Consider the following 27,351-nt stretch of genomic DNA (forward strand, 5'->3'; position numbering starts at 1 on the left):
TTTATGTATGAAATATCATAGGTTTTGTTATGTTTTTTTAGAGAAAACTAGGAAACAAATATGCTATGTTAAAACACCCCGTTAATAAAATTATTAAATGAGACCTCTCTAGACACTGTTAACGTGACATGAGAGACACTGTTAAACATCCTGACAGGCAATTACATTACAGAGGATGGTTATTTAGAAAATAAATTAAAATAATTTTTTTTTGTTAAGGGTATGAAAACAAAAAAAATCATGATTTTTTTCAGTAATTTCTAGTGAAAGTTCATTGTTTTGATGTTAATTAACGTCCCTTAAAATATCCGTGACTAATTTGTTAGCACCTTATATATGAGAAGTTTCATAAACCTCTGCTGCGTTGATGTAACTGGCCCTTAAGCCTGTAATTTCATGGCAAATCTTCAACTCCTATTATGAAAATTGTATCGCACGTACTTTAAAAAATTCATAGGGTACACAAATAATCTGCTCCCTATCAAGCCTCATTTTAGATTACGTTTGTAATTTAGTTACAAGATGTAACTGAACACTTATACACTTTATCTTACTTTTTCTGGCGGTTTAGCACAACTTGCGTTGTCGCGCGCGAGTCCATACATCAAGCGCGACTTCAAAGTATAGACTCGCGGGCGAGAGCGCAAGTTGTGCTATTAGACCGAGACTGAGTGCGTCTAGCTTTTGAATTTTGGAAGATACTATTAATACTTACATTGTACCAATGTTTTTTGATTTGATCAGTTTATCAATGTAAAAAAACCGAAATAGTCGCGCTTCTCGACTCGACTAAGGCTTGATTTAGACGATTTAAGATCACGCATGCAAGACTGATTGAAGATATGCGAGTTCACGCGCCGTTTAAATGAGCCTTAACAGAGTGGGAACTAAGCTCATGTGACATGTTGTGTGTGTAACGTATGTCGTGCAGGAGTGCCGGAGTACGGCGTGCCGGCGTGCGAGCCGCTGGTGGTGGGCGCGCTGGCGGTGCAGCAGGCGGCCGGCCCGCTCGCCGTCACCTCGTCCTACTCCGACATCACCGTGCGCGGCCCCTCCACCATGCGCGTCAAGGACGTCCAGTATGTAACACGAGCCTTACATAACTTCTCTTGCATTAACTCATCTACAGTTTGCTTGCACACATGTCACTTCCCACGGGTAAAACTACCTTATGGCAGACGGCGCTTACGTCGCATAATACCGTATGCGTGTTGTACCGTAACATCTTAAGCACAAACCGCCATAACGTACCATTTACCCGGGGGACGTCATATGTATTACCTATACACTAAATTAAGTTGTACCTACTTTTCGATAGAAAACCACATGGCTGGCACAAGAATAACTTGCTCAAGTGTAACAATGTAATAATCGTAGCATAATGCTAATTTACATAGTGCATTGTAGGTAGTTAGCTACGTGTGGCGGTTAAGGTAAACATACTGGCATCATTCCATTTTATTGCGGAACGAGTAGCTACCTACTATTTAATACCAATACAAGCGAACGATTATGTACTTTAGCCAACCATCGCACACAAAATATATATATATTTTTACATACTTTTATATCATTTTATAATCTCTGCAATACACAAACTTGCTGATGGATATACGATTAATTATGATTACAAAATTGGCAAAGCAATTTCTGGACATGAATTTCTATGAGAAATTCGACCTAGTTGCTAACGGGAGGTTTCTATTTCAGAGTAGACTCGAAACAGCATAAGATAGTTTCGGAGCTGTACATTCCCGAGCTGCGGATGAAGGGCCACTACAAGCTGTCGGGGCAGCTGCTGATGCTGCCCATCGAGGGCGAGGGCCAGTTCGCCGGCAAGTACGGTAAGCACTCGACGAGTCAACGACTAACAAGTAGGTACTGCAAAAGTACATGGCGAATTTATCAATGGGTACCTACATAGTTTCTCCATGCAATTTCGCAGCTCACTGTACATAATCCGTAGATAACAACTTATTGCTCCACCATTCCTGATAATCATCAGCCGACCAGTCAGTGAGAATCCAAAAACAATATCACTCGGTACAAAGAAGATAAAATAAATGTTTTGCCAAGTCTTGCGGAAACCGTAATAAGATTTAAGCTGTTAAGTAAGAACGTTACGGTATTGAAGTCTTGCTTACTTATTACTATTCCTAATCTGTACGGGTTCGTGTAGATACTTATAATATTGCGTTGCGGCCGTAGAAAGAAACTCCTCATTCAAGCAATTCCAGGTACTTTCGGCTCACATTGCTACGTAGAAATTATTAGAGTTGGCACCACTTGGCGTCCCTTTTGCACGCAAATCTAAGATTAATTAGTTGATTTTTGACAACTCTTAAGTAAATAGTGAAAAGAGTTAGAGCCATACATGTATTAGAAAGGGACCATTCCATTTGACCCAGTATCGCTGTGAAATTGTTGTTCCAGCGGACATCAACGCGGTGGTGTCGATCGGGCTGGGGCGCGCGCCGCGCCGGGCCGGGCCCGACGCGCTCACCTGCGAGAGCCTCTCCGTCAAGTTCCACATCGGCCACGCCGAGCTGCAGCTCGACAACCTCTTCGGGGGGGACGGGGAATTGGGTACGTTTTTATTATATATTCTAGTTTTTTAGCAAGGAGATTCACAGCGGGATAAGGATGACCTCTTCTAGTCTTCTACTCTAACCTAGCCTAGCGTATAATTAGAACTCTGAGATTAAATTTTCTGGAAAATTGTAGATTTCTGTAATGACTCAGATTCCACCACCACCATCAGCGGTCATAGTAGACGAAGTATCTGTTGCCGGGCTAGGAGACAGGCTGGTCTTACGTGAGTCTTTACGATACTACCTACTCACCAAAATATGTTTCCATGTCCGCATATAAAATAAAAAGGAATAAGTATCCTATAAGGAGATTGTGTAAGTTGTGTTATTCGCAGGTAAAGCCATGAACAAGTTCCTGAACGAGAACTGGCAGAAGTTGGGCGAGGAGCTGCAGACGCCGCTGGAGGAGGCGCTACGCGACTTCCTCAAACCACTAGCCGACCACGCCTTCGGCTTGCTGTGCGCCGATGACGTGCTGGCGTCCTGATCGTTCACACCAACACAACACATCTTCATACAATCTGTTTCATTAGAACTAGCAAAGGGAGAGAAGCGGCAGACACCGACGGAGGAGGCACTGCGCGACTTCCTCAAACCACTAGCCGACCACGCCTTCGCGATTTCCTTAATTCATTGGCTGAGCTAGCCTTCTGCATGCTGCGCGCCAACGACGTGCTGGCGCCCTGACCTGACCGACCACCATCGTCCATCACAACACATCTTCATACAAACTATTTCATTGGAACTAGCAGAGGGCGAAGAGCTGCAGACGTCTGATTGGCTGACCTAACCCTCGGCATGCTGCGTGACTATACTACAGCGCCTTCACTACATGCTGGCGCACTGACCGATGCCATCAACCACGCCGAAGAACTGACTATTCTGCTAACTGATAGCCTGTTAGCTTTGACCCCTTAAGACAAAATATGTGTTGATTAATCATCTCCAAATTATTTAAGACGGGAGAGACATCAGTTCGCAGACTTTTGCAATCGTTTATTATGTAACAAAACACAAAACAACCTATTTAAAAAAATTGTACGTTTCAAATCATGCCACTAACCTTACATAGTTGTGCTTTTTACACCTGATAGTTATGCTGTAGGTAGTCTAATTCTTCATTCCATAATTATATTATGTAACATACCTGTTTAAGTATTTATTATCTAGATTAAGACTTAATTTAAAAATAAATGGTTTCAATTCTTTTTTGTTTGTTTATTATTTAGTTACAACAACTAAAAAAGTATCCCTAACAATTAGCTGACAAAATAGTTACATTTTCTTAAGAGTGTAACTTACATTTATTTTGTCCTTATTCATAACTTACAACCTACTACACTAATTTAGGTATTTACTAGGATACTATAATAAATAATACTTATTATCCAAGGACAACAACATGTCAATGCCCTTTTTAGAATACAGTCGTTTGCCATTTACATTTTTGTGCCTACAATAAACACTCGAATGAATAAAACTGTATTTGTGAACATATTTAAAAAGTGTTTAACATATTCGTCTTTGCAAAATTAAGAGGTATCATGGCAATATTCGAGAGTTTCGGCTATTCTTGTAATAATTACGAAGAATAATGAATAATTATGAAGTACGTTTTATATATGGTCAGATACCTAATTTAGGTATGTTTGTACTTTACTCATTTAAATGCATTACAAATAAAGGTCTTAATCGTGGTTCTGCCTCTTTTTATCAACATGTTAAGTATTTCGAAGTTTTCACCCAACACACCCTGTCGAATTCATGCTCTGAACCTGAGTAGGTACATCTATGGTGGAAATATGTAGCAATTAAACTTTTTTAAAGTAAATATGTAGTAGATACAATTATAGGGAAAGAATCAAAATTTTCTTTGGACTAGCCTCAACAGAAAATTTCTCAGATTTCAAAAGTTATAAACCTGGAAATTTTCTATCTGCATTTGAAATATTGTAAGAGTTCGGAAAATACACTCATCATTGTTCGATGCTTAGAATAATTTTCCTTTGAATGCCTACAATTGAATGCAATAGGTAACGAATTATCAGATCTGACTATGTCATGCCCCCTTAAAGCCCTTAAGTCACTTGATGGGCATGTAAAGTGAAATACGAACTGCACTAAGGTTTGAGCCAGACGTCGATGGGCACCTTGGTGAAGGCGGCGTTGAGGAAGGCCTGGAAGTGCTTGGCGATGGCCACGCTGGCCGCCGGCCGCATCTCCTCGATGATCTCCGCCGCGTTGTTGTTCAGGAACTGGTTCATGGCTTCGCCTGAAAAAACACAATAACAACTAATCCATACTAAGTGGGAAAGGGTGTGTGTCTGTTTGTTTGTCCGTCTTTCACGGCAAAACGGAACGACGAATTGACGTAAATTTTTAAGTGGAGATAGTTGAAGGGATGGAGAGTGACATAGGCTACTTTTTGTCTCTTTCTACCCCCTACCCCTCCCACCCCCTCCCCCCACCTCCCTAAAGCGAAGATTGGAAGTTTGTATGCAGCATTCCACAATTTTCGAATTGAACGCGATCGAAGCCGCGGGCAAAAGCTAGTAACAAATAAAACACTTAAAACAAAGTGACCCGTTGTATCAGATAAAAAGCTACAGATGCTATGAGATGCGATGCGACATAACAAATACTGATGAGACGATATTAAGTAATTCTGACAGTTGGTTTGTTACGACCGCATAACTGCATCACGTCACCATTGCCAGTCACCAGTTTACTTCTTTAACGGCCACTTGCACCAACGAAAATGGAGGCTTAACCCACCATTTTATATGGAATTTGACAGATGACACCACTAACCCTGAGTTAAGTGGTTGGTGCAAGTAGGCCTAAAAGTTGAACATGTTTACAAGCGGAGCGGATTATTATAGATATCGTACCGATGACGCTTCCATAGTTGACGGTGTCCCGCACTTTGAAGCGAGAGTTCCGCAGCTTGAAGTCGACGAGGAGCCGGTCCGCCGCCATGTACTTGACGTTGTCGCGCTCGATCTCCTTGCCGAACACCTTTGCGATGGCCGCCACGTCAACTGTAACAAGTTCATGGAAAGTTATGGTAGGTTTATTTGTAGGTAAAATTATAATTATTACTTGGAAAAATATCATGTTTAAAGTGCCGCAGCCATTCACTTTTCTTGACTTTAAAGTTTAAAGAAGTGACCTGTCTAAGCATAAATTACGAATACAAATATGTTACTGTACCTACTTAGATCTCAATGTTCCATTATAAGATTAGGTATAATTATAACTTGGACAGCTCATACTTACTTAAGAAGTTATTGAGGTACAAGAATACACAAAATGATAAGAGATCTAATCCCAAAGAATTGGGAACAAAGTGCAGTCGAGTAAAACGAAGTAAGTAACTTACTGAACGCGGCCCAGAAGTCTCCTTGCGAGCGCACGGGGAACAGCAACACCTGGCCCGACACCTCGTAGCGGCCCGTGATCTCGATGCGCGGCAGCACCAGCCCCATATCGATTCGCAGCTTGCTCAGGTCCGACCTGGAATCAAGTTCATTGGTTCTACAATGCCAGAACATCTTTGTGCCGGTAATGTATGGTTAGGTAAACAACTATGCCATTACGCATCCTCTATCCGACGTAATTAGCAAGTATGTAGTAATTGCGTGTCAGTTGATAGTTTCGGTGCGTGCCCGCCCGTGATGAGTCCCTAGCGTCGCAATCGCTCAAGCCATCTTACGCGCGATCTCGACGTTTGCGCAAGCTGGCCAGCCGCGAGAATTGCATTTCGACGACCCAAATGCGCAAAATATGAACAAGTTACGTTGAGACAATGCTGACAGATTCAGAACAAAACTATTGTTGTGTCAAATATCAAATTGCCCAAACGTCTCTCATCATTAAAAATGCTCATGTTTATTTAATAGCTACCAAATTATTCGCAATGCAACCACGCTTGCAGAAATCATATCGCAATAGCACATAAATTACAAATCATAAGTATTAAGACACCCATCGCGTCGAAAATTTTTTTTAAGACTTCAAGAACTATAAGAAGCTCATACTCCAATAGTCTATTTACAGTCCCTATGACAAGTTCTTTTTCAGCTTCAGCCTGTCATAAAAACCGTTTGATTTGATTTATACGTCTGGTAGGAAGGGATAGTACCTATAGGAAAGAATGACACGTTATTGGTATGACAGCAGCTGGCGTGTGCGTGGTTGTAGTGAGTCTCACCTGATCTTAGTGACGGTGTAGTTGCTGGGGCCGAGCACGGTGATGTTAGTGAAGGAGGCGGTGACGCGCACGGGGCCCGCGTCGTTGGCCATGACGAGCCGGTCGATGAGCAGCGGCTCCACGGCCGGCACGCCCAGCTCGGGCAGCCCGCGCGCCAGGTACGGCCGCAGGTGGTTGAACGACCGCTTCACGCACGCGTCCAGTTGCGGGTCACTCCGGCTGCACGGCAGGATGTACTCCGCTGGAAATACAACGTTAAGCCTCATTTAGACGGCGCGTTAACTCGCATGCGATTTTAATTAAGTACATTGTGGACCGTTGAGATTGCATATAATTCGGCAGGGTCAATATACCATAAACCATAACGCGAACGTGTTAAATACACCTGCGAGTTTTTAATATTCTTCTGTACTAAACTAACTAAACTACCTATAGTTTTTAACACAACAATGACAACAGTAAAATACTCTCATATAGAGTCGTAGGCAACAGCTAGTAGACTAATAAATGTGGAGTGACCCTTATTGATGATATTGATTATTAATTAGAGAACCAAACAATAGAAATGGGACGAACAATGTGATCACAATTGCGTTTCAAGAACAACTCCGGACAGGTTTTAATCATATTTAGCAAGCGTCATTTAAATACAAAGCCTTTTTATTTCAAATGGCACGCCTTGCTTTATAACCAAAATGTCAAGTTGCACCATACTCCATTTAGAACGAAATCATTACTGTTTATTTATTTCGAAAACTAGGGCACAACTAATCTGTGCGGTAAGTGTAGACCAGCCCTGATGAACAATTAAACATTTTAGTAATGAATGTTTAGCGGATTTTAGTGAATCCGATGCAGTGAATAATGAGTAAATCAGTTAATCAGCAATCAATGTGTTTGCAAGAAATGATTACACGTGGGGCGGTTATGTAAGCGGCGAAGTGTGCCGCGCGTGATGCAAGCGCAAGCGGTCAGCGGTGGCAAGGTGAGCAGAGAAATGCCGCCGGTGATCTACCGTAACATCTCATTAGGACATCTTTCTAGGCTACTTGACCTTGAGATCGATTTGAATGCATACGAGACGGATAAAAACTGTGTTTACTATCATTAAGTTAAACGATTAGAAAAGAACAATATAAAATTGTATATCATATCGAATCCAATCCTTTCCTTTCCAAATTACCGTAATATCCGTATTTCCTAATTCCTAGTTTCCCTAACTTTAACTCTTTCACTTGTCGTTGGCTAATGTAACAAAAGCCAGAACAAAAAAAAAAGTGGACACTTGTGGATAACCACTGGATAACCCTCGGGTCGCACGTTTAATGTTACTTATGTTACTCTTTTTACATACATTACAAATTCAATAAGTACTTTTTACTACAATTTTTAAAGCCATTTTAAGAGCCTAAGTAATACCGCAACCTAGGTAATTTTATTTCATTCCCAATATCTGAGACGGTACCTGCTAATACATATATACGTAAGTTAATTACACTATGTTTACATTGGCATCGGTTAGCAATCGTTAGGTAAGCATTATTCATACGAATAACGTTGAACTTGAACGGCAGTGGTCATTTCGTATGCTTAGCTCTTGCACAAGGTCAACGGTTACATAAGGTGGTTATGTAAGCAATAGCGCAGCGACCTGCAAACCCACTTTGCAGCATTTCTCTGAATTTTCTCACATTCTTATCCCTCTAATCCAATAAGGTATAGCGGGTCAATTACGACTGGGGGACAATTTTCAAGTACTTACTCGTTTTTTGTTTTACAATTTTTGCATTATTAAATAAAGTGTCCACTGGTCGATTACCTATGTCACGCGTGTTTAGTGGATACATACATATGGAGCAGATTAACAGTTGAAAGTGGCCCCCAATCGCAATTGTACCTTACCTAATTTTTTCTAATAGCGATTACAAGGAAAAATAAAATTTTCTTTTATATACCTATTAGGTACACGTTTTCCTATTAAGGTTTCCTATTTTTATAAGGTTTTCTATTCCTATTTCCTATAAGTAAAGGTAGACGTGAGTAGGTATTCAAACTTAAGGACTCTGATATCAGAGTCGTTAAAAGTCATTCTGACAGTGACATTGACAGCCACAAATTCGTACACATTTTGTTACCGTAACGAGTGCACACGACGACTACATTTTGTTATTGTATCAATACGGTCGCATTGTTTGCACGACGTTACCACGCGTTATGTCACATTTGACAGTTACGAGGGACGTTCAAAAAGTAATGAGAATGGATATGTTCCTGTATCTTGATTTAATTTTTCTTAACTTGTCCATGTAGCAGTACTCATTAAAGTGAAATTGCATAATTCAAATTTTTACTACTTTCATTTGTTTTTCTTTGATATGTAAATAATTGACACAAGGTGGGGGATGAAAATTTTCAGTAAAATAAGAGCATGTTTTCATGAATATTTGACATGTCGTGAGTTCATTTCTGACATGAATATCAAAAATAATCATACTTTAAATTAAAGCTGGGTTTATCCTTTATTAGTAACATCAATAAAAAAAAGTTCGTATAGATACATTTTCAAACGGTATGGTATCCAAAAAAACTCTAGGTGCTGTTTTGGGTCATGTTCACGATTTTTACAGATTATCACGAAAATTGAGAATATAGATTGGAAACAAAATTACATTAGTATTAAAGAAGAACATACAATTATTTTAATATTAAAAAAATGATTAGTTACAATAAGAACATTTTAAACAAACAAATAATAATGTTTTTGGCCTTCAAAATGACAGTCGACAGGGCCGAACCCTCAAATTGCCGAGGGTGCTGCTCAAGTTAGTGTATTTAAAGCTACAAGTGACATACATAATATTGAAGGTAATATAAGGATCATTAATATTTTATACCCAACCTTAAAATAAAATTGTAAAATAATCGCTACTCTGAAGTATAATGAAGTGAAGTGCTTACTGACATGGTATTTAGACTATCGTTAAGATTTTAATTTTTAAAGGGAGCAAAAAAAAAATAATTGAAAAAATTAAATATGTAAATAAATCACAAAAGAGTTACTTTTAATTATAAAAATATAAGGATACTTACATTCTTATGTTTTAATACTCATTATCATTACTTATTGAACGCCCCTAGTTACTGATTTGAAGATTTTGCGACTGAAATGGTTGTATGGGAAGTTATCATCTTGCTAAATCAGTCCTATAAATTGTAAATGTGAATTATAGGTAAGTACGTGTTTAGTTAATAGGGACTAAGACTAACATAACAGCCAAGTCATTTATAAATAAAGACATATCAATGACCGTAATAAAAGATACAAATAAAACACCTAAGACGTCGAATTCAAAGGAAAATTATTGTTTTCGACTTCGGTAGTTCATAAAATGTATTCTAATAAAGGTAAGTAATAAATACATTATGTATATAGTTAAGTGCATCATTTATTAGTATAGATCGTTATCAAGGTGCACTTTTCGTGACAAATGGTACAGTTGGCAAAAAAAAACAAATATTTACATTTAAATATTCACTGGTATTTTAAAGAGTAAAGAGTAGTTACAGGAAGGTACCTAATTTATTACCTTCCTGTAACTTCTGTCAACGTAAAAAGGTCATTTAGTTATTTAAAATGGATTTTTCTCACAGATGTCATATAAACCATAGATCAAGCAAACGTATCTACTTAGCGTGTCAAAAGAACTCAGTGAAATCCACTGAGTTGTCCGTCTTTAATCGCAGCTTGCAGCTTTCGGGCGTCAATTTTTGTAAGTTGAAGTCAACAAAAACATTAAAAATGCCTCGTTACATGATATTTAATTGCAACAACATAAAACTTATCAACACTCAAGGGCCTGAGACATATTTAAAATCACAGGCAAGTAACAACTTCAGTACAAAATCTGACACGCTCGGCCGCCATACAAATAAATGAACTCGTTTCTTCTATCTAAATCTAATTCTGTGATTTTTCTAATCGACGTGAACGACTGATAGCAAAACCTGTTGAACAAATGTTAGTTATTTATTCAATGTAATTTGGATAAGTAATTATAAATATGTATATGTCGGAGAATGACTAAAATGTGGTTTGAGACACGTTTTATGACGCTATATTTGACAAATAGAGCAAACAAGGGTTTACAACTTTGTACAACCTGGCTGGTATTCGACTGAGTTCTGCCAAAACGCCAGAGAGGACGCTATTGTCTAAAAGAACAGAATCGAAAAACATTTGATGAACAGATGATTGGAGGCTGCCGATCGAGCTGCAGGCAAAAATGGTTGAGGAGTGCTGGCGTTGTTGGAGGTTCTTCGGTCTAATCCGGCAGTTTGCTCGAAATAATAGGCGGGATGTAATCTATAACGTGTTTTAATGTGTAATCGATTTTGTGAAGTAAATTCTGTGGTATGGACATGGTATTTCATTGAAAAGCTCTCATAAACAACTACAACGGGTCCTGACAACGGTTCTGGTATGATACGCCCACGATCCGACATCAGAAGCTGGGCCGAACAACTGGAATTCGCTACGGAATTCCTCCTAGTAGCCAAGATTTGGCAAATACCTAACGATGGTCTGAAAGCGGAAAGAAAGCTGGTATTCCTAAAGTCAAGTCAAGAGTTTTTATGCTGAAGATAATGAAGAAATCCCATGATTATGCTGGTGAAAAATACGGAAACGTTATGATGAAAAATACCCACTTGACATATGACAGTTGACGTGAAAATTTTATGAATTGTGATTTGTTGTGATTTATTTCTGTTGTGTTAATTTATTTGATGTTGTGTAATGCTAATTACTAATTAATATTGTTGTAAAATCTGTATCTAGAGAACGTAAAAAAAAAATTTATAGGTACCGCACCATGACCTATGAAGATAGAGTTGCTGAGATGGGAGCTAATGTTGCTCAAACGATGGTTGGTTTAATCGATGCTTAGATCTTGGTTCCATACATTCATTACAGAAACCGTCAAGATCCCACTGGTTGCCATATTGCTACTGTAAGCTTCTGCCAGACTGCTAAATGATACTGTGAGTTGTTTCTATTCTATTATGATCTGTTACTGTATTGGTTCAATTGGTTGAATGTGCCTCACAAGGCTAACGACACGGGATTTACGTAGGAGAGTATGTGAACTGATGTTTAAAATGTTAGTACAGAAGTTTCGATACGTAGACGTACTGAAGAGTTGGTTTAGCCGTCTTAGCTCAGTGCCGTGTGCATTTAACGTGGTTTACTTGTGGAAAATGCAATTTGAAATAGAGTATTCTTACGCAGCGTTCATTATAGTACCTGTATACCAACAATTATCGGGTGAAGCTATTACAGTGAGAAATAATTTTGATTAGTACTTACCATTTTGTTTAGATTGATTTACCTATGTCTGTTTAGTGTGTGTGCTATCTTAGTACCGCAACGTTAACGTTAGCTATTGGTAGTTAAGATTTGGTTTACGATTATGAGTAATTAAAAACGAGCTTACAAAGTCAGGCGAGTTCTTAAATTTGATGTGACGCGGCTGGCTGGAGCGCCTGCTGGCATCCGGATGTTTTAACCTGAGTCCTGAGAGGACTGTTTATTGATCTGATTGAATTAAGATAAAATCGAACGAAAGTGCGATAGTTTTAGGTGAACGCGTGTTTTTATTTAGAGTTAACTAAATGACTGGGCTTACAAACTGTACCAGCGGCTTGATTTCAAAAACGTAGCTGCGTAGGTGTCAAGGGTTAGAAGTTGTGCGATTATAATTGAACAATAAAGTTAGAGCTTTCCATGCCATAGCCAGAAGTTTTTAAAGTTTGAAATAGTAATCCAAAAAAAATGTGCCTATATTAGGATTTCAATTTTCAGTTTCCAATAAAAGTAACTTCATGTTTCAGTGATATTTTGTTGGATGTTTGTATCTCTAAAAAGTTTATTCAATGTTGATAGTTACATTCAATTAATAATGAAAAATAAGTTGACTAATTTTTGATTCTAATTGTCATTAAAATGAGGTACCTACTTAACGAATGACTATATTTTCCATGAAACACAAATGACAATAACTAGGTTAGCATGTTATGATTTGAGAAGGATATTAAAATTTGTTGCTCAGTTCATACAATACATTAAGAATTTTACCAGTAATAGGACAAAACAAATTTCTTCGCGCATATCCTTTTTATTATGTCGTTGGTATAAAAGATAACGCGTTAAGGCTACAACCCTCTCAAAGTAATAGTAACGTTAACATTTGATAAAGGTAGGTGAGTTATTTTAAAAAATGATTTGGCGGTCGCTACCGGAACCTGAGTTCTTCAGAGGGCGTTTGAGGGCTGGTTGCTGGAGGGCACAGACTCAATCGTAACTGGAACTTAAGGTTGGTAGCTGCACGCGGAGCCTTGGTTGTTCAGAGGGCGTTTGAGAACTGGATGCTGGAGAGCACAGTGTCATTCGTAACTGCAACTTAAGGGGTTCAGACCGGGCGAAGAGGTTAGCGATGTGATGTCTGTTACGAAGTCTGTTATTTGGCACTTGGTGTTGATTTTATAGGCATTGGCACGTGTGACCCATGTGAAAATATATTGGTTACTAAAATAAAATAAAATTGCTTTTAAAGTTTTCCGTTTACTATGAGCAAAATGTGTTTTCTTTTTGAGTTTTCACTTGATACCAAAGGTTGTAAATATAGCATACGAGTTCCTCTATTAAAAATGAAACGGTCCGTTCGGTTTAATGGTTACGAATTTACAGATGTTATTGTTGAAGTACATAATTAGTTATCCCAGTTTCAAGAATGAAGATACATTATGATATTCCTGTTTGAAAATAAATACGCAAAATTGTTAGTGGGTACCGTTACTTGGAGATTTTAATTCGTCTGGTATAGAGTCAACTACGGGGAAGTGACACCCTGTGTTATGATCTGAGTTTATATTCAAGTGATTTATAAGCGAATAGTCGTTATTTTTGACTGTTTCTGACTTTAATGTGGTTTGAAACATATCTAGGTAACGCGAAACCAATTAATTATGCACAGTATTTTTTTCTGTTAATGTATTGTGTTCTGTACAAACACCTATCTTTGAAAATATTCTATTACTAAGTCTAGCAACGCCAAGTTCATTATATTCGCATTCGTTTAAAAAAAAATGAGTTGTGAATTCTTTATCTTTTAATGTTTTCAATGCATGTTTATCCTTTTTGGACATGTCCTAAAGCTGTTTGATTTTGAAGTAATGACTGTGTCAGTCAGATAATGTCATGTTAGTATGTAAATTTCTAGTTACATTTTATCATATTTTCTTGTTCAATTGTGGAAGTGGTTTAATGATAATACTGGAATGAAGTACCAATCTGTAATATTTCATGTTTTGATAATTTGTGCTTATGGAGAATAACGGGAACTCGGTTAGGACAGTAAACTAAACGGAACTACATATTTTGGTACGTGTTATGGCAATCAAACAAGTAAGCTGTAGGTTCTATTCTAAAACTTAAATACCTTGGTACCTATTTATTGGTAACTAAAGTTTGATTGTGTTTAAAAATCAGCATGTAAACATTCAACCAAAATATTTGAGTTATGTCGAAAAGCTGCTTTTAAGGGGCTTCACACGGTTTTTATCGGTTTTTGACAAGTTTTGAATTAAGGTAACTGTACCATATTACGGGAACTTAAGACGTTTCCTACTTTGAGTGAGGATTGAAAAAAAATTGCGAAGTTTGTAGTCGTGTTAACTATTTTATTTTAAGGATAAGTCTTCTACGATGGATTTAAGACCCTACTTTGCATCGTAACTTCTAATTTATAGAAATTACCGTTGTTTTACTGAACCCTTAGTTTGCCCATTATTCCGGGATACAATTTTAGTATGGCTCTAATTCCGGGAGTCATTGTACGTTATTACGGGATATCTTTAAAGGCCCCATTGTTGAAGCATAATGTAAAAAAAACGAATTTAAAATATTGTTTACATAAATATATAATGCACATATCGTTTTGATAGATGCTTATACAGAGTGTATTTTTGGTACTGGTTACGTTGTTCAATATATTATGTATTATATAAATAAATAGTACTCAATAAATGAATATTATAGGCCGTTCTTACACAGATTGACTGTCCGAGCAATGTTTAGGTACTATTTTATATTTATATATGTCTATCCTATTATGTATTGTCCTCATGTAAATTTTAGCTTTATAGTACAAATGATAATTGAACTAAATCTTATACAGACTGACGGGCAAACCAATATGCGGTATAAAGATTTTTAGCTAACTAAGGAAGTTTAAAAACATAATAGCCGGGTCTCTGTACCTTATTTTATGAGTTTATATATTTTAATATACTTTATATAAGTATACCGGAATAAGGTTCACTCATATAAAGTCGTGTACTTAATTACGGCAGTCAAAACAAAGGCTATATTAAAAGACCAACAAGATTTTTTTCTTAGTATATTGGAAGAATTTATAACAATTATACTCAAAACGTCGAAATAAATAACTTTTGTGATTTAATTTTATGAAATAAAATAAATTTAATGTCGATGCCACACTCCAATATTTCGGACGTATTACTCAACGAGTATACATTTTGTACTCAATTGTGAGATTAAAATCTAAAAAATATTTGTACCGTAATTATGTCACTATAATCTGTAATCTTTACTTAATGTATTTACATCAAATATATAAATATAAACATTACGAACTGTGTTTCCGTTATTCCGTGATACTCCCGCAATTATGTACACCGCGTCAAAATGGTGTACATTATTCCGGGAGCGGGTATTTTAATTAAAATATGCTTTAAATTAATTTGAAAAGATGATATGCATGTCTTTTAATAACTATAAGATAATTATGATACAAATTTAATATAAATAAGCTTACCCGCATCACAGTAAACCCTTAAGAAGTTCCGCTGCAGCGTTAAGCTCACCGTCAAACACGCCCATAGAAACCACTGCGTGGTTGCGACTGACGCGTTTGGAGGTACCTCACGGCTTCAAAAGATATGATACATATTCGAAAATCGACTTTTTCGGTTCTTTTTGATGTATAGTTAATAAAATACTGCATTAAATTAAGATTTTACTGATAGTTTCCTTATTTTGTGACAAAAACCAAAGTATCCCGGAATAATGTACCATATTTTACTATCCCGGAATAGTGTACAGTTACCTTAAATAAAAATAATTTGCACATAGATAGAACTGATTTTGGTAGCTATAGTTATACTTGATAATAGAGTTAATTGAAAATTATAGAGCAATTGAGTGGCTAATACAAACGACCATCGGGCCTTCAATCTTTTATCTTTATTCGTAAGAGCCATATTTTGAAAAAGAAATGGATACTTACTTTTGATTGTGATTTTGTTAAACATGGTCCTTTTTGAAATTTGATTTTAGTGAAGGGTCTTACATACATAAAATCGTCATGTTCCGATTTGCCTTTAACTTTTCTAAAAATTCAAGAGAAATTTTAATCTTAAACTAATTTGTCAATGTGATAATAGCCTTTAGAAATTATCATAATATCAATGGATTCAAATCGAATGTCTAATGACATTATGTATGCATCTAATGCGCAGGGGCGATGAAAGCCATGTCCACTAAACATTTTATCCATCTAAACAGACGATATTAAAGCCTCTCGGTTAGAAATCGTTAAGCGTTCTCTGGAATCGCAACTAAATTTTTGGAATAATGCTGGCCAACAACGCTTTATTAATAAGATAACAATTGAACAAAATGTTTAAAAAAACCCCTACCATGAGTTAGGTCATCGTCGTCGAGATAATCAAATGTACCTAGTGAGTAAGAAGTAGTAAAAAAGTAAACTATGGGAAATTAGTGAAGGATTTAATTTAAATGAGAGTTCTACGGCAAGGTTCTTGCAAAGGCTGTTTTGCATATTGTTCGGAACATTATTTTCACGCTGTTTTCTTTGGAAATTTTGGAATGTACCCCTTGTGCGGCGAAAATTAGCCTAACTGTATGTTACTGCTTAAATGTTTTATTTGATGCTAAATAATGATCTTGTGATTGTTAGTGCAGTATTAAATGTTTGGGTTTTAACTATTTGCTTGGCAATAAAAAAAAGAATGAGAATGTTCTTCAGGTCAGGGAGGCCGAGTGATGAGCTTTGATACCTCAGATTGTTGTATTCTGTTCACAGATGTACGTTGCAGTGACGTACACGATGTTAGAGGATGCTGATGCTGTGTCGGAGAAGTAGAAGTTACCTGAAAATCGTCGACGCCAGACGCCGACAGAAATGCGGTCTGGCTGAGAGCGATAGACAGCGAGAGAGATAGATAGCTACGATACAGATATTGTCGTGAGCGTTTGTGCATTTGGCTAACCTGTTAATCTTTTTGCAACTGATGGAGTCCACATGCGAAAACTACAAAGAACTTTCTTCAGGGAGATTGTATTCGCAAGGGACGCGAATATGTCAGGTTGGCCGTGTCGGAGAATGACTAAAATGTGGTTTGAGACACGTTTTATGACGCTATATTTGACAAATAGAGCAAACAAGGGTTTACAACTTTGTACAACCTGGCTGGTATTCGACTGAGTTCTGCCAAAACGCCAGAGAGGACGCTATTGTCTAAAAGAACAGAATCGAAAAACAGATGATGAACAGATGATTGGAGGCTGCCGATCGAGCTGCAGGCAAAAATGGTTGAGGAGTGCTGGCGTTGTTGGAGGTTCTTCGGTCTAATCCGGCAGTTTGCTCGAAATAATAGGCGGGATGTAATCTATAACGTGTTTTAATGTGTAATCGATTTTGTGAAGTAAATTCTGTGGTATGGACATGGTATTTCATTGAAAAGCTCTCATAAACAACTACAACGGGTCCTGACAACGGTTCTGGTATGATACGCCCACGATCCGACATATATATATATTTAGTAATTTGTTAAGTATGTAATGTTCTAAATACTTGTGTATTTATTTTTTGCCAACCATACTCTGTCACCAATAAATACAGCACGCTGATAACGATCTATATTTATTAGACAAGTGAGCAGATCTTGACGCAATATTATAAAACGTTTATGTTTATAACAGTGTAATCCGAGACGAAACGCCGTCCGCCGCTCGTCGCTCTCCTACGCTGAAGTACCTACTTTAAAAAGACAAAGATTTTTCGCGCGTTTCATCCTAGCAAATTATCTACATAAGTAATTAATTGATCATATCCATAGATCATAAATATGTAGCACATTTATAGTAGGTCGCGACGGTCGCGCGACCGTCGCCCACGCAAGACACGGCGTAAGTCGAATCATATAAAACTTATTTTCTGGTGGAGACGCCTTTTCTGGCTCATTATTATATTATACATAAATACCCCGTAATCGAACCGGCAAATCTGTAGCAGATGTACGTCAGGGTTGTCACTACCTATGTATGACAGATGTACTTGTACTACGAATACAAAAAAACACACATGTTATTGAACATATCTTTATTAACTAAACATCTTATTTACCTCCACAGAATTTTGAAATAAACTATGCTTCTGTATAATTACGTCCTTATCCATGAATGTAATGTATGAAAGGCACCATCGTGAATTATATTTAAGTTGTGATCCATCTGAACCTTCTTCTCTATTGTATATAGTCACTCCATGTTTCCACTTCATATGGCTAGGTACTTGAGCCTGCCCGCTACACATATGGGACAGCTGGCCTACAGTAAATTTTGTTATCTTTTACCTGTAATCCTGGTTTATCTTGTAAAAGAAAATTTAAATGTGAAGAGTAACCACTTTTCTTTTCTTGACGGCTTCTACTAGCCAAATGTTTGACAACGTTGTCTTTCTTTGATTTTATATTTGTTGCACATACGATACTAGAAATATTTAGTTCGTTTTTTTCTAGTACACCAATATTTTCAAGTAATAAAGATTCCATAATGTATTAATTCCAGAAAATGCGTGCTCTTATGAATAAAATAACATACACATTTAAACGCATTTAACATTGATGACATTGACATATTAATAATCTATTTTCTTTGATAGAAAATCAAACAAGGTTTTATCTAAAGAGGGTCAGTAAGGTTATTTTTACTTATATCATTATTAGTACTTATCAATCATACGTGCAGTATGCAGTAGAGTAAATAAATTATTCATCGTGATCGCCAACCCTGACATCAAACTGTCAAATGCTATGGTTTTGCTACATCCGTTACGAGGTATTAATGTAGCAATATCTAACTTCAATGTCCCGAAATCGTTTAATTTTTTCTCAGACGACAAACTTACTAAATGCGCCTAAGCCTAAGCCAGAATTAGCGTCTATAGTGTGATTCTGGTCAGGGTACGTAGCCGAATGGCACAAATGCCCACGAAACGCAACGCTCGTAGATATCTAATCTCTATCGCTCTTGCGTATTGGCGCGACAGAGCCAGGCTACATTTCGCGGCGTTTCGTTTTCGTTTCATGTCGCAGAAATTCCATTCGGCTACGGCACCAGGGTGGCTAGCCGAATGGCACAATCGCTCACGAAACGCTCACGAAACGAAGCGCTAGTAGATATCTATCTCTATCGCGCTTGCGTATTGGCGCGACAGAGCCAGCGGCGTATCGCTTTCGTTTGGCGTCGGAGAAATGCCATTCGGCTACGGGGCCAGGGTGGCTAGCCGAATGGCACAATCGCTCACGAAACGCTCACGAAACGAAGCGCTCGTAGATATCTATCTCTATCGCGCTTGCGTATTGGCGCGACAGAGCCAGCGGCGTATCGCTTTCGTTTGGCGTCGGAGAAATGCCATTCGGCTACGGGGCACCAGGGTGGCTAGATATCTACTAGCGCTTCGTTTCGTGAGCGTTTCGTGAGCGATTGTGCCATTCGGCTAGCCACCCAGGGAAAAAATACAATTTGATAGATAAACTCAACACGGTGCACAGATAGAAAAGATATTTTAATTTAAGACGGAAAACTCTCTCAAACACTGTTATTTAAAAGGAATAATATAATTCTTCATCTAATAACATGGTCTTAACCTAAAGGGATATTCCTTTTTCAAAGAAGAATCAAAATTGTTCAGACGTAACTTTATATACATTTGGTACAAATAGGACAGATTTGAATCAAAGAAGTATTTATTTGCAACAAAATATTACACCGTTTTAGTATGAATATGCTAGTTCTTAAAAAACGTCTTTGGTTCAAGTAACCTTTATCAAAGCAAAAATAAAAACCTGTTAAAAGAAGATTCACCACAATTTAACTACAAGAATTCTGCGTTTTTAATAGGAAATCATAATTTCTTAATTTAACTTTTACGTTCTACAGTCAAGACATAAAAGTTTAAATAAAAAAAATACACGGTTTTACGTCAAGATTTAGTTCAATCTTGGCTTGATTTTAATAGTTCTTGATTTGATGCTTTGCAACTCCATTCAAAGTTCCAGAATAACTTAAAACAAAAATAAACACAGATTTATGTCAAGATTTATTAAGTTCTTGGCTTTGTGTCACAAATTCTTGATTTAATGTCTACAAGCTCCATTTGAGAATCAACAAGTTCAAATCAAAAAATATCAAGGTTTTACTTCAAGATTTAGAACAATCTTGGCTTGATTATAATAATTCTTGGTTTGATGCTTATAGACTTCATTCATAATTCGAGCAGGTTTTAAATAAAAAATCAACACGGACTTAGGTCAAGATTTATTACATTCTTGGCTTCATATCACAAATTCTTGATTTAATGCCTACAAGTTCCATTTGAGAATCAACACGTTTAGATCGAAAAATAATAAAGTTTTGCTTCAAGATTTAGTTCGCGCGCCGAGCGGCGACACCGGTTTAGTTACCAAAAAACCCGCTAGATGGCGCTGATCCCAGCCCATAGAATTCGTACATCGCGGTGTTAAGATTTTTCCCGATTTGGTTAGGCTCGCCGGTTGGAACTTGATATGTATCGAATCATAGGAATACAAATTCCGACATAATAGCCCCCTGCTTCCCTCTGGGAACTACGCGCTATTATTGAGGACTATCCTAAACGTGCTTCCGCTCCAGTTCTCTCTCTCTCTAACTGGCTGGGGAACTCGTCTTCGTTCTGAGTTATAAGCTTGTAACGTACGGGTTATTGAACATAATACACACCTCTCACGTCATTTCGGCTTTCCCTTCTCTCCCCGCGCGCACCCCCGCTACAAACATTATTTACTCAATCTAAGAAATATAAAATTTCATTTCAAGAAATTATATATTTTAAATGAAATAAGATAAATTACATCCAAGAAGTGTGTGTCAGCACGTTTGCCGCCTCGCACATCGGCCGGACAGTCCGGACTGCTGGAGCAGCGGCTGAACTAGCAGCATCACGGAAGCGCGACAAATATTCGGCGCTGCTGTCGCGCTATCTATTTGTCCCGTTGGCAGTAGAGACGTCGGGGTGTTGGTGTGCGGAGGGGAGAGCCTTTTTGATCGAATTGGGGCGGCGGCTCAGCGAGAGAGGCCATGACCCTCGTTCCGGGTCTTTTCTGATGCAAAGGCTGTCTATCGCAATTCAGCGTGGGAACGCATCGAGTGTGATGGGCACCTTTGCATCTGAGAGGGCTCGGAACGAGTTTTGTGAATAGAATTTAGTTTTATAGTCATGTTAGTTTTATTAGAGTAGTATTATATTAATTAGTATTTTTAAGTTAGTTTTACATGTTCCGATGACTTTTGAATAAATGCTTTTCCAAGAAGTAAGTATATTTGGTTTAAGATACTTACTGTTTCACCCCAAGAAACATTAAATCTAACTTCAAACATGTAAATCTTCATCTAATACCGTCAGAACTTTTAAAATGAAAAATGTATATATTTGGTGTAAGTAACTAATTGTTTCACCCCAAGAAACATTAACTTTTACTTTAATTATGCATAACTCTTAACCGAAAACCGTCATAACTCTTAATACAACAATTTTATTACTTAGAACCAAGAAATATTATACTTGTTTTTAAGAACTTGCTGATTTGCTTCTGAGTAATAATTATCACTGAACAAAACGTTTACGCTCTTGGAATAAATGATTAAGTTTTTAAAAAAAGATTGTTTTGCTAATCATGTTAAGATATAAAATGGTTAGTGCAAGTAATAAACATCGAGACATTTTATGTTTTATATCAAGTAATTAAAATCTTCCTGATATGGGAAACTGGATATCTCTTGGTTCAAATAGGTTTCTTTGGTTGAAGAGATATTTTCTATCTGTGTGCGATGACTACGACGTCGGGTGGCGACGCTGCTCTTTGTTTTATAGTTTGCCGAAGTCCTAAAGTTAACATTAACAGATATCTTCTAACTACGATTGCTTTTCAAACTACCTGCACTGCTCTTCATGTTATTTATCAACTTACAACTCAATTAGTCTATGATGTATCACCTCGTAACGTACCGTACCAGCTAACACCTCGTGATGCTCTTGACCTGTTCTAACTGATCAATTTATTATCTACATGTCAAAGACACGCAATTAATCTGAAATGACTGTAATCATGTACCTACTAATGTTAATGTGCAGCATTAAGCATTATTGTCGCCCGGGATGTGCGTATTTTAAAACTCATTCGTGCCAAGGTCAGTTTGCTCGATTACGTTTGGGTTCCGCAGCTGGTGCGGCTACGCAACATCGCACGAGCAAATACGCAGGCGCGGATGTCTGAGCAAACTTCAGGCGCATATATTTAGCAGGAAAAACTAACGTACCTACACCTCATTTATCAAGGACTTAGATAAACATGATCATCATATTTACTAAACCCACTCATACATTGGAGATAAACGGGTTCTTATACAAAACAAATCAATCGATTACATTACATACCTACCACATATCTGAATATAGTTTATTCATGTCAAACCTCAACAAAAACCACAACTGAATCAATTAAGTTAATAATCCGTTTTAGACGTACCTATATTAGGTTAGGGGCATATGGTCTACCATCCGACGGGGCTAAAATGACTATAATAACCAGTGAATATGTATCTAAAGACATCGTATGTCTTTCTATAGGTACAGTATTTTTCACATTACGTACGGCGGGTGCGAGATGCGAGATGTGAGGCGGGGGCGAAATTATGGCGAGATTTTGCTACCGTCAATAGCTGTTAATCTCCTTCTGATCGAGTGTGTATCTTACTCATGACAGTCATGCAGCAGATAACGTTACTACCGGAATTTTATTATGAAAAAAAAAATGCCAAGTCAACAGCAATATAGCAACCAACGATGGTTTATATAGGATTGACAATCTTCATACTAAGAATCGTACCTCAATTTATTAGCGCCACCTATTAAATACTATCATCACTACTCTGGCCTACAAATTCCTTTTTTTATATGTATTGACGTGATATCATGATATTAAAACAACGAAATATGTCATTTGTTCTTATAAAAAATAAAAACACGCAAAAATATTTGGGGAAAATATGATTTTTGCCACTTCCAGGCTACGAAACAGCGCCATCTAGTTTTATACCGAAAAGCCCCATACATTTCAGGGGTACAGTGTACCCGGTACACTTTTATGTATGGGCTTTGTCAGTCCCGGTATATCGTCCTTGGTAGCAACAGTAATTAAGATGCAGATGACATCGGTACATCAGCGTTAGGGGGTATAAGATATTAATGTACCTAAATAATTATGTGTTCTGTCTAATATTTATATTACCTACATTGCACTCGAGTTAAAATACTAAATTTAGGTGTTCTTCTACTATTTAAATTCTACTGGCACCAATAACGTACATCGAGTTTTCATTCAGTTTAGGGGATTTAGAAGACCATATTATTTATTTGCGACATAATATATTGAATAATAAATGGACATTTCAGAAATGTGTGGTCTCCCATAAGGATAATGACTATAATGAGTAGTTAAGCATTTTCTGTATTGTCGCCAAGCAACTATTACGGAACGGCTATTGTATGTGCGGAAGATATTTGGAAGTCATCAATTGGTGACCGAGAATTGTTAACGACACTGAAGCACGCCATAAACAGTGCGCTGGAGCCTGACCTGAATAATATTATCGCTTCAGGCGTCATTTCGGGGAAGATGGCCCTCTTGAACCTTGACGAACCATATGCATGGACTCTTTAAAATATAAATGGTCGCATAGCGCGCGTGACTCGCATCAGGAGTCAGGACACTCGTTAGAGGTCACAAGTAAACAGTCAACACTAATCTAAGAACCTACTCCTAGCTATACCGGGTGGAACATTACGATGTACTTTCCCTAAAATGGGAGATAATGTAGCCTTAGGACTACATTTTCCCCCTAGAAACTATACAATTTACTTTTTTTTTTGCTATTAGGGTTAGCACCTAGCCCTTGTTTTCATACATTTCTTTCATGTTTAAAAGACAATAAAATTGAAAATAGTAGCCTGCTAGTTTGTCGCTTATCTCATAAAAACGAGCTCAGCGTATAGGTACTATTGTTGAAGTGATGTGTGGCTTGTCTATGAACTTCAAAGGCTGCATTGAAATGAGAATTACATTATACGAGTACATACGAAGTTACCTACAATCTTATGCTTATGTATCTAAATAAAATGGAATTTGTAAACAAAGGTGTGGCCGGTGCCAAACAAGTTTGGCACCATTGAAGGTATTTAAATTGCCTATATTTTCCACATTTATTAGGAATCTTTTTATATTCTAATCCAGAAAAACGAATCTTGTTATAAGTAACACAAATTCTAACATAAAATGTTTTGGTATATATATTATAGGAAATTACCAGCCCGCGCCGGCTACGCACAGGGATTATCACAAAATTGGTGAAAAACTCCCGACATAGTGGACCGATTTTCATGAAACATGGCAACCCGACTAATTCAACTTACAAACAAAAAAAAACTAAATCTAAATCGGTTCATCCGTTCCGGAGTTACGATGCCACAGACAGACACACGCACAAACAGACAGACGCGTAAAACTTACAACACCCCGTTGTTTTTGCGTCGGGGGTTAAAAATAGACATAAGCCTTCGGTGACTTTTTTGTAGACCTATGAGAGAGACACAATTTTGCCTTACGTTGTTTTGGTATGGCTTTAGGTCCACTTGCACCAACAACTTAACTCAGGGTTAGTGGGCTGTCAACTGTCAAATTTCATATAAAATGGTGGGTTAACCCTCCATTTTCGTTGGTGAAAGTGGCCCTAAAGGGTTTGGGCAGCGGTTTTCGATTTTTAAAGGTCTCAGCCAGCGGGATTTGGCCAACTCGATTATCAAATACAGTTTGACAGTAACAGTATATTTTTATGATAATTCCGTTTTTTAATTAAAAATTGCGGTATACATGACTCGAAGTATAGTTTATGTATAACTAGCTCTTGCCCGCGGCTTCGTTCGCGTTAGAAAGAGACAAAAAGTAGCCTATGTCACTCTCCAACCCTTCAACTATCTCCACCTAAAAAATCACGTCAATTCGTCGCTCCGTTTTGCCGTGAAAGACAGACAAACAAACAGACACACACACTATATTATTATTAGTATATTAGTATTAGTATGGATTAGGTGGGCTAAGGAGCTTGGCTCGATCAGCCCGATCCCTGAGCGCCGGCGCGGCGGGGTCGGTGGTGAACTGTGACGCAACCTTGACACCGCGGTTGCGCAGGCGCTGGTGAAACTATTATTTTCGTAGTAACCTCACGATCGCGGGCCCGTAATTAGGGTATGACGCTCACTTAAGTATTAGGTATAGTAGTTAGATGCCACTGAAGACAGTTTTCCTACTTTGTGCGTTTTCACATTATACGGTCCGATATCGAATGTAAGACCGATATCATATACATTAAGGACGCCATCTTTGATTTTTCCCTATGAAATCCTTCCGACCACCGATATCAGATCGGATAATGGGAAAACGAACTTAATCTTTAGTGCTCTACCTAGCATCTGTCTAATCTACCTACCAATTGATCAACAAGCCTTACCACGATATACTTAAGTCATCCAAAGCCTGGATACCTCAGCACCTTAGCAATTAACGTACCTACTATATTTAAAAAAATATACTTTTTTTTCTATAGTACCTACGAGTAAGTACTCTGAATGAAATAACATGATAAATAAAAGAAAACTCTTTTAGAATATCTACTTGAATATCTCTTTTAGTTTCTGTTTCAGTATTGATGGTTCGAAATAAACAATTGTAAATGGTCACCTAAAATGTACAAAGATCCCGAAGTATAGCAGAGTGTGTGAAAGATTAAAAACACATAGTAGGTACATAGTACACACTTTACAGATGTAGTGCGATGTTTCTTTCGTACTTTTCCTGAAACGTTTGTATTTATCGTGCTAGTTCAGTCAATGTCAGTACATCTTGTACTGAGACTGACTGAAATACCATGACACGTTCGTACGTTTCCGTAACAATACGAAGGCAAAAAAACTTTTCGCACTAGATCTGTATTAAATGTTATTTAATAAGCCCTCGGTAATTATTGAATTGCATAACTAAGCAATTGTACGTATATCAATACTAACATCATCGTGTTTTTGTTTCTACAATACCACATAAACAATAAACATCAAGTTCTCTGTCACTGATCATCAGTGTATACATCTACAATATTTATAAACTATAAACATTGTTTATTATCGTCGCGGCACCTGGTTTTCCGCATTTACTGGTCCATGGGGGTTTGTCAACAGAACAAGATACCTATTTAGGACATTTAGGTATATCTATTTAAATGCTTAATCAATTACAAAGAAAGAGAGATGTCTTTTCTTTCTTCTTTCTTTCATAATCAATTACAGTTTGTGTACAAAAGTTACAGTCTGAATGTCTACGTTTCTCGTTTTGTTAGAAAGGATGGGCAGATATTTTAGACCCTTGTTATTTATTTATCGACATAATGCATGTTTATTACATAATGCAATATTAAAAAGAGAAGAGTATATGACCCATATAGGTACAAAATTGGGATACCTACCTAGCCCATTAAACAGGATTTAACCTTCTCGATCGTAGTATTGATATAAATACCTAACATATAAAATATACTTAATGAGATCTAAATTTAACACAATAATGTTGATTGTATGTCATAAAAATAGGGTTTATAAAATGTAATAAGTATACTAAATAAAAAGGAATTTTAAGAGTGCATAGCTTAAATAGTGAATATTAAAGAAAAATAATATTTTTCTGGATTATTTTGATAGTCGTTATGCATTATTTGTATGTGTAAGTGAAGACTTACGGATAGTGAGGGAGTTGTCGTTTTCTGCGGCCGTCCCGCTGCGGCACATGCCGGCCACACTGCACAGCACCAGCAGGCTCTTCAGGAGGTGCCCCGCCATGCTCATTGTACAACAATGTTACGTCCGAATGCGCGTAATACTCTATAATCACGAGATCACTTTGTATTTGGATATGTCTTGGAGCCGGTGTCGTTAGCGGGAGCCGTGGTGTGTGTGCTGGCGAGTCGCTGGGCAGATGGCGGGCGTGTGCTCGAAGGGGCCGCCGACGGGCGCGTGTTTCATT

The 27,351-nt window shown here is 37.6% G+C and overlaps 2 protein-coding genes across 2 annotated transcripts in view; one reads left to right on the top strand and one right to left on the bottom strand.

Annotated features, from left to right (window-relative positions):
• The window catches only part of LOC125241860, a 22,454-nt gene extending 18,654 nt beyond the window's left edge, over positions 1 to 3,800 (top strand). Inside the window, exons 13-16 of the mRNA XM_048150542.1 lie at positions 932 to 1,079; positions 1,711 to 1,844; positions 2,434 to 2,586; positions 2,927 to 3,800. Coding sequence (XP_048006499.1) covers positions 932 to 1,079; positions 1,711 to 1,844; positions 2,434 to 2,586; positions 2,927 to 3,078 — 587 coding nt within the window. The 3' untranslated portion in view covers positions 3,079 to 3,800. The remainder of the gene's footprint in view (positions 1 to 931; positions 1,080 to 1,710; positions 1,845 to 2,433; positions 2,587 to 2,926) is intronic.
• Positions 3,789 to 27,351, bottom strand: LOC125240790 (protein takeout-like). The gene is made up of 5 exons (XM_048148869.1): positions 27,068 to 27,351; positions 6,805 to 7,045; positions 5,974 to 6,107; positions 5,483 to 5,632; positions 3,789 to 4,863 (listed from the first exon to the last, which is right to left on the bottom strand). Exons 1-5 carry the CDS (start codon positions 27,171 to 27,173, stop codon positions 4,712 to 4,714), a joined length of 783 nt encoding a protein of 260 aa, XP_048004826.1. The 5' UTR covers positions 27,174 to 27,351; the 3' UTR covers positions 3,789 to 4,711.

Source organism: Leguminivora glycinivorella, chromosome Z (assembly GCF_023078275.1).
Source record: "Leguminivora glycinivorella isolate SPB_JAAS2020 chromosome Z, LegGlyc_1.1, whole genome shotgun sequence".
NCBI classification, from domain to species: Eukaryota; Metazoa; Arthropoda; class Insecta; order Lepidoptera; family Tortricidae; genus Leguminivora; species Leguminivora glycinivorella.

Coding starts and splice junctions, on each gene's coding strand:
- LOC125240790 (XM_048148869.1), bottom strand. CDS start 27,173: ATGAGCATGGCGGGGCACCTCCTGAAGAGCCTGCTGGTGCTGTGCAGT. Junction 7,046..27,067: donor CGACAACTCCCTCACTATCC/GTAAGTCTTCAC, acceptor TTGTATTTCCAG/CGGAGTACATCCTGCCGTGC. Junction 6,108..6,804: donor TACACCGTCACTAAGATCAG/GTGAGACTCACT, acceptor ACTTGATTCCAG/GTCGGACCTGAGCAAGCTGC.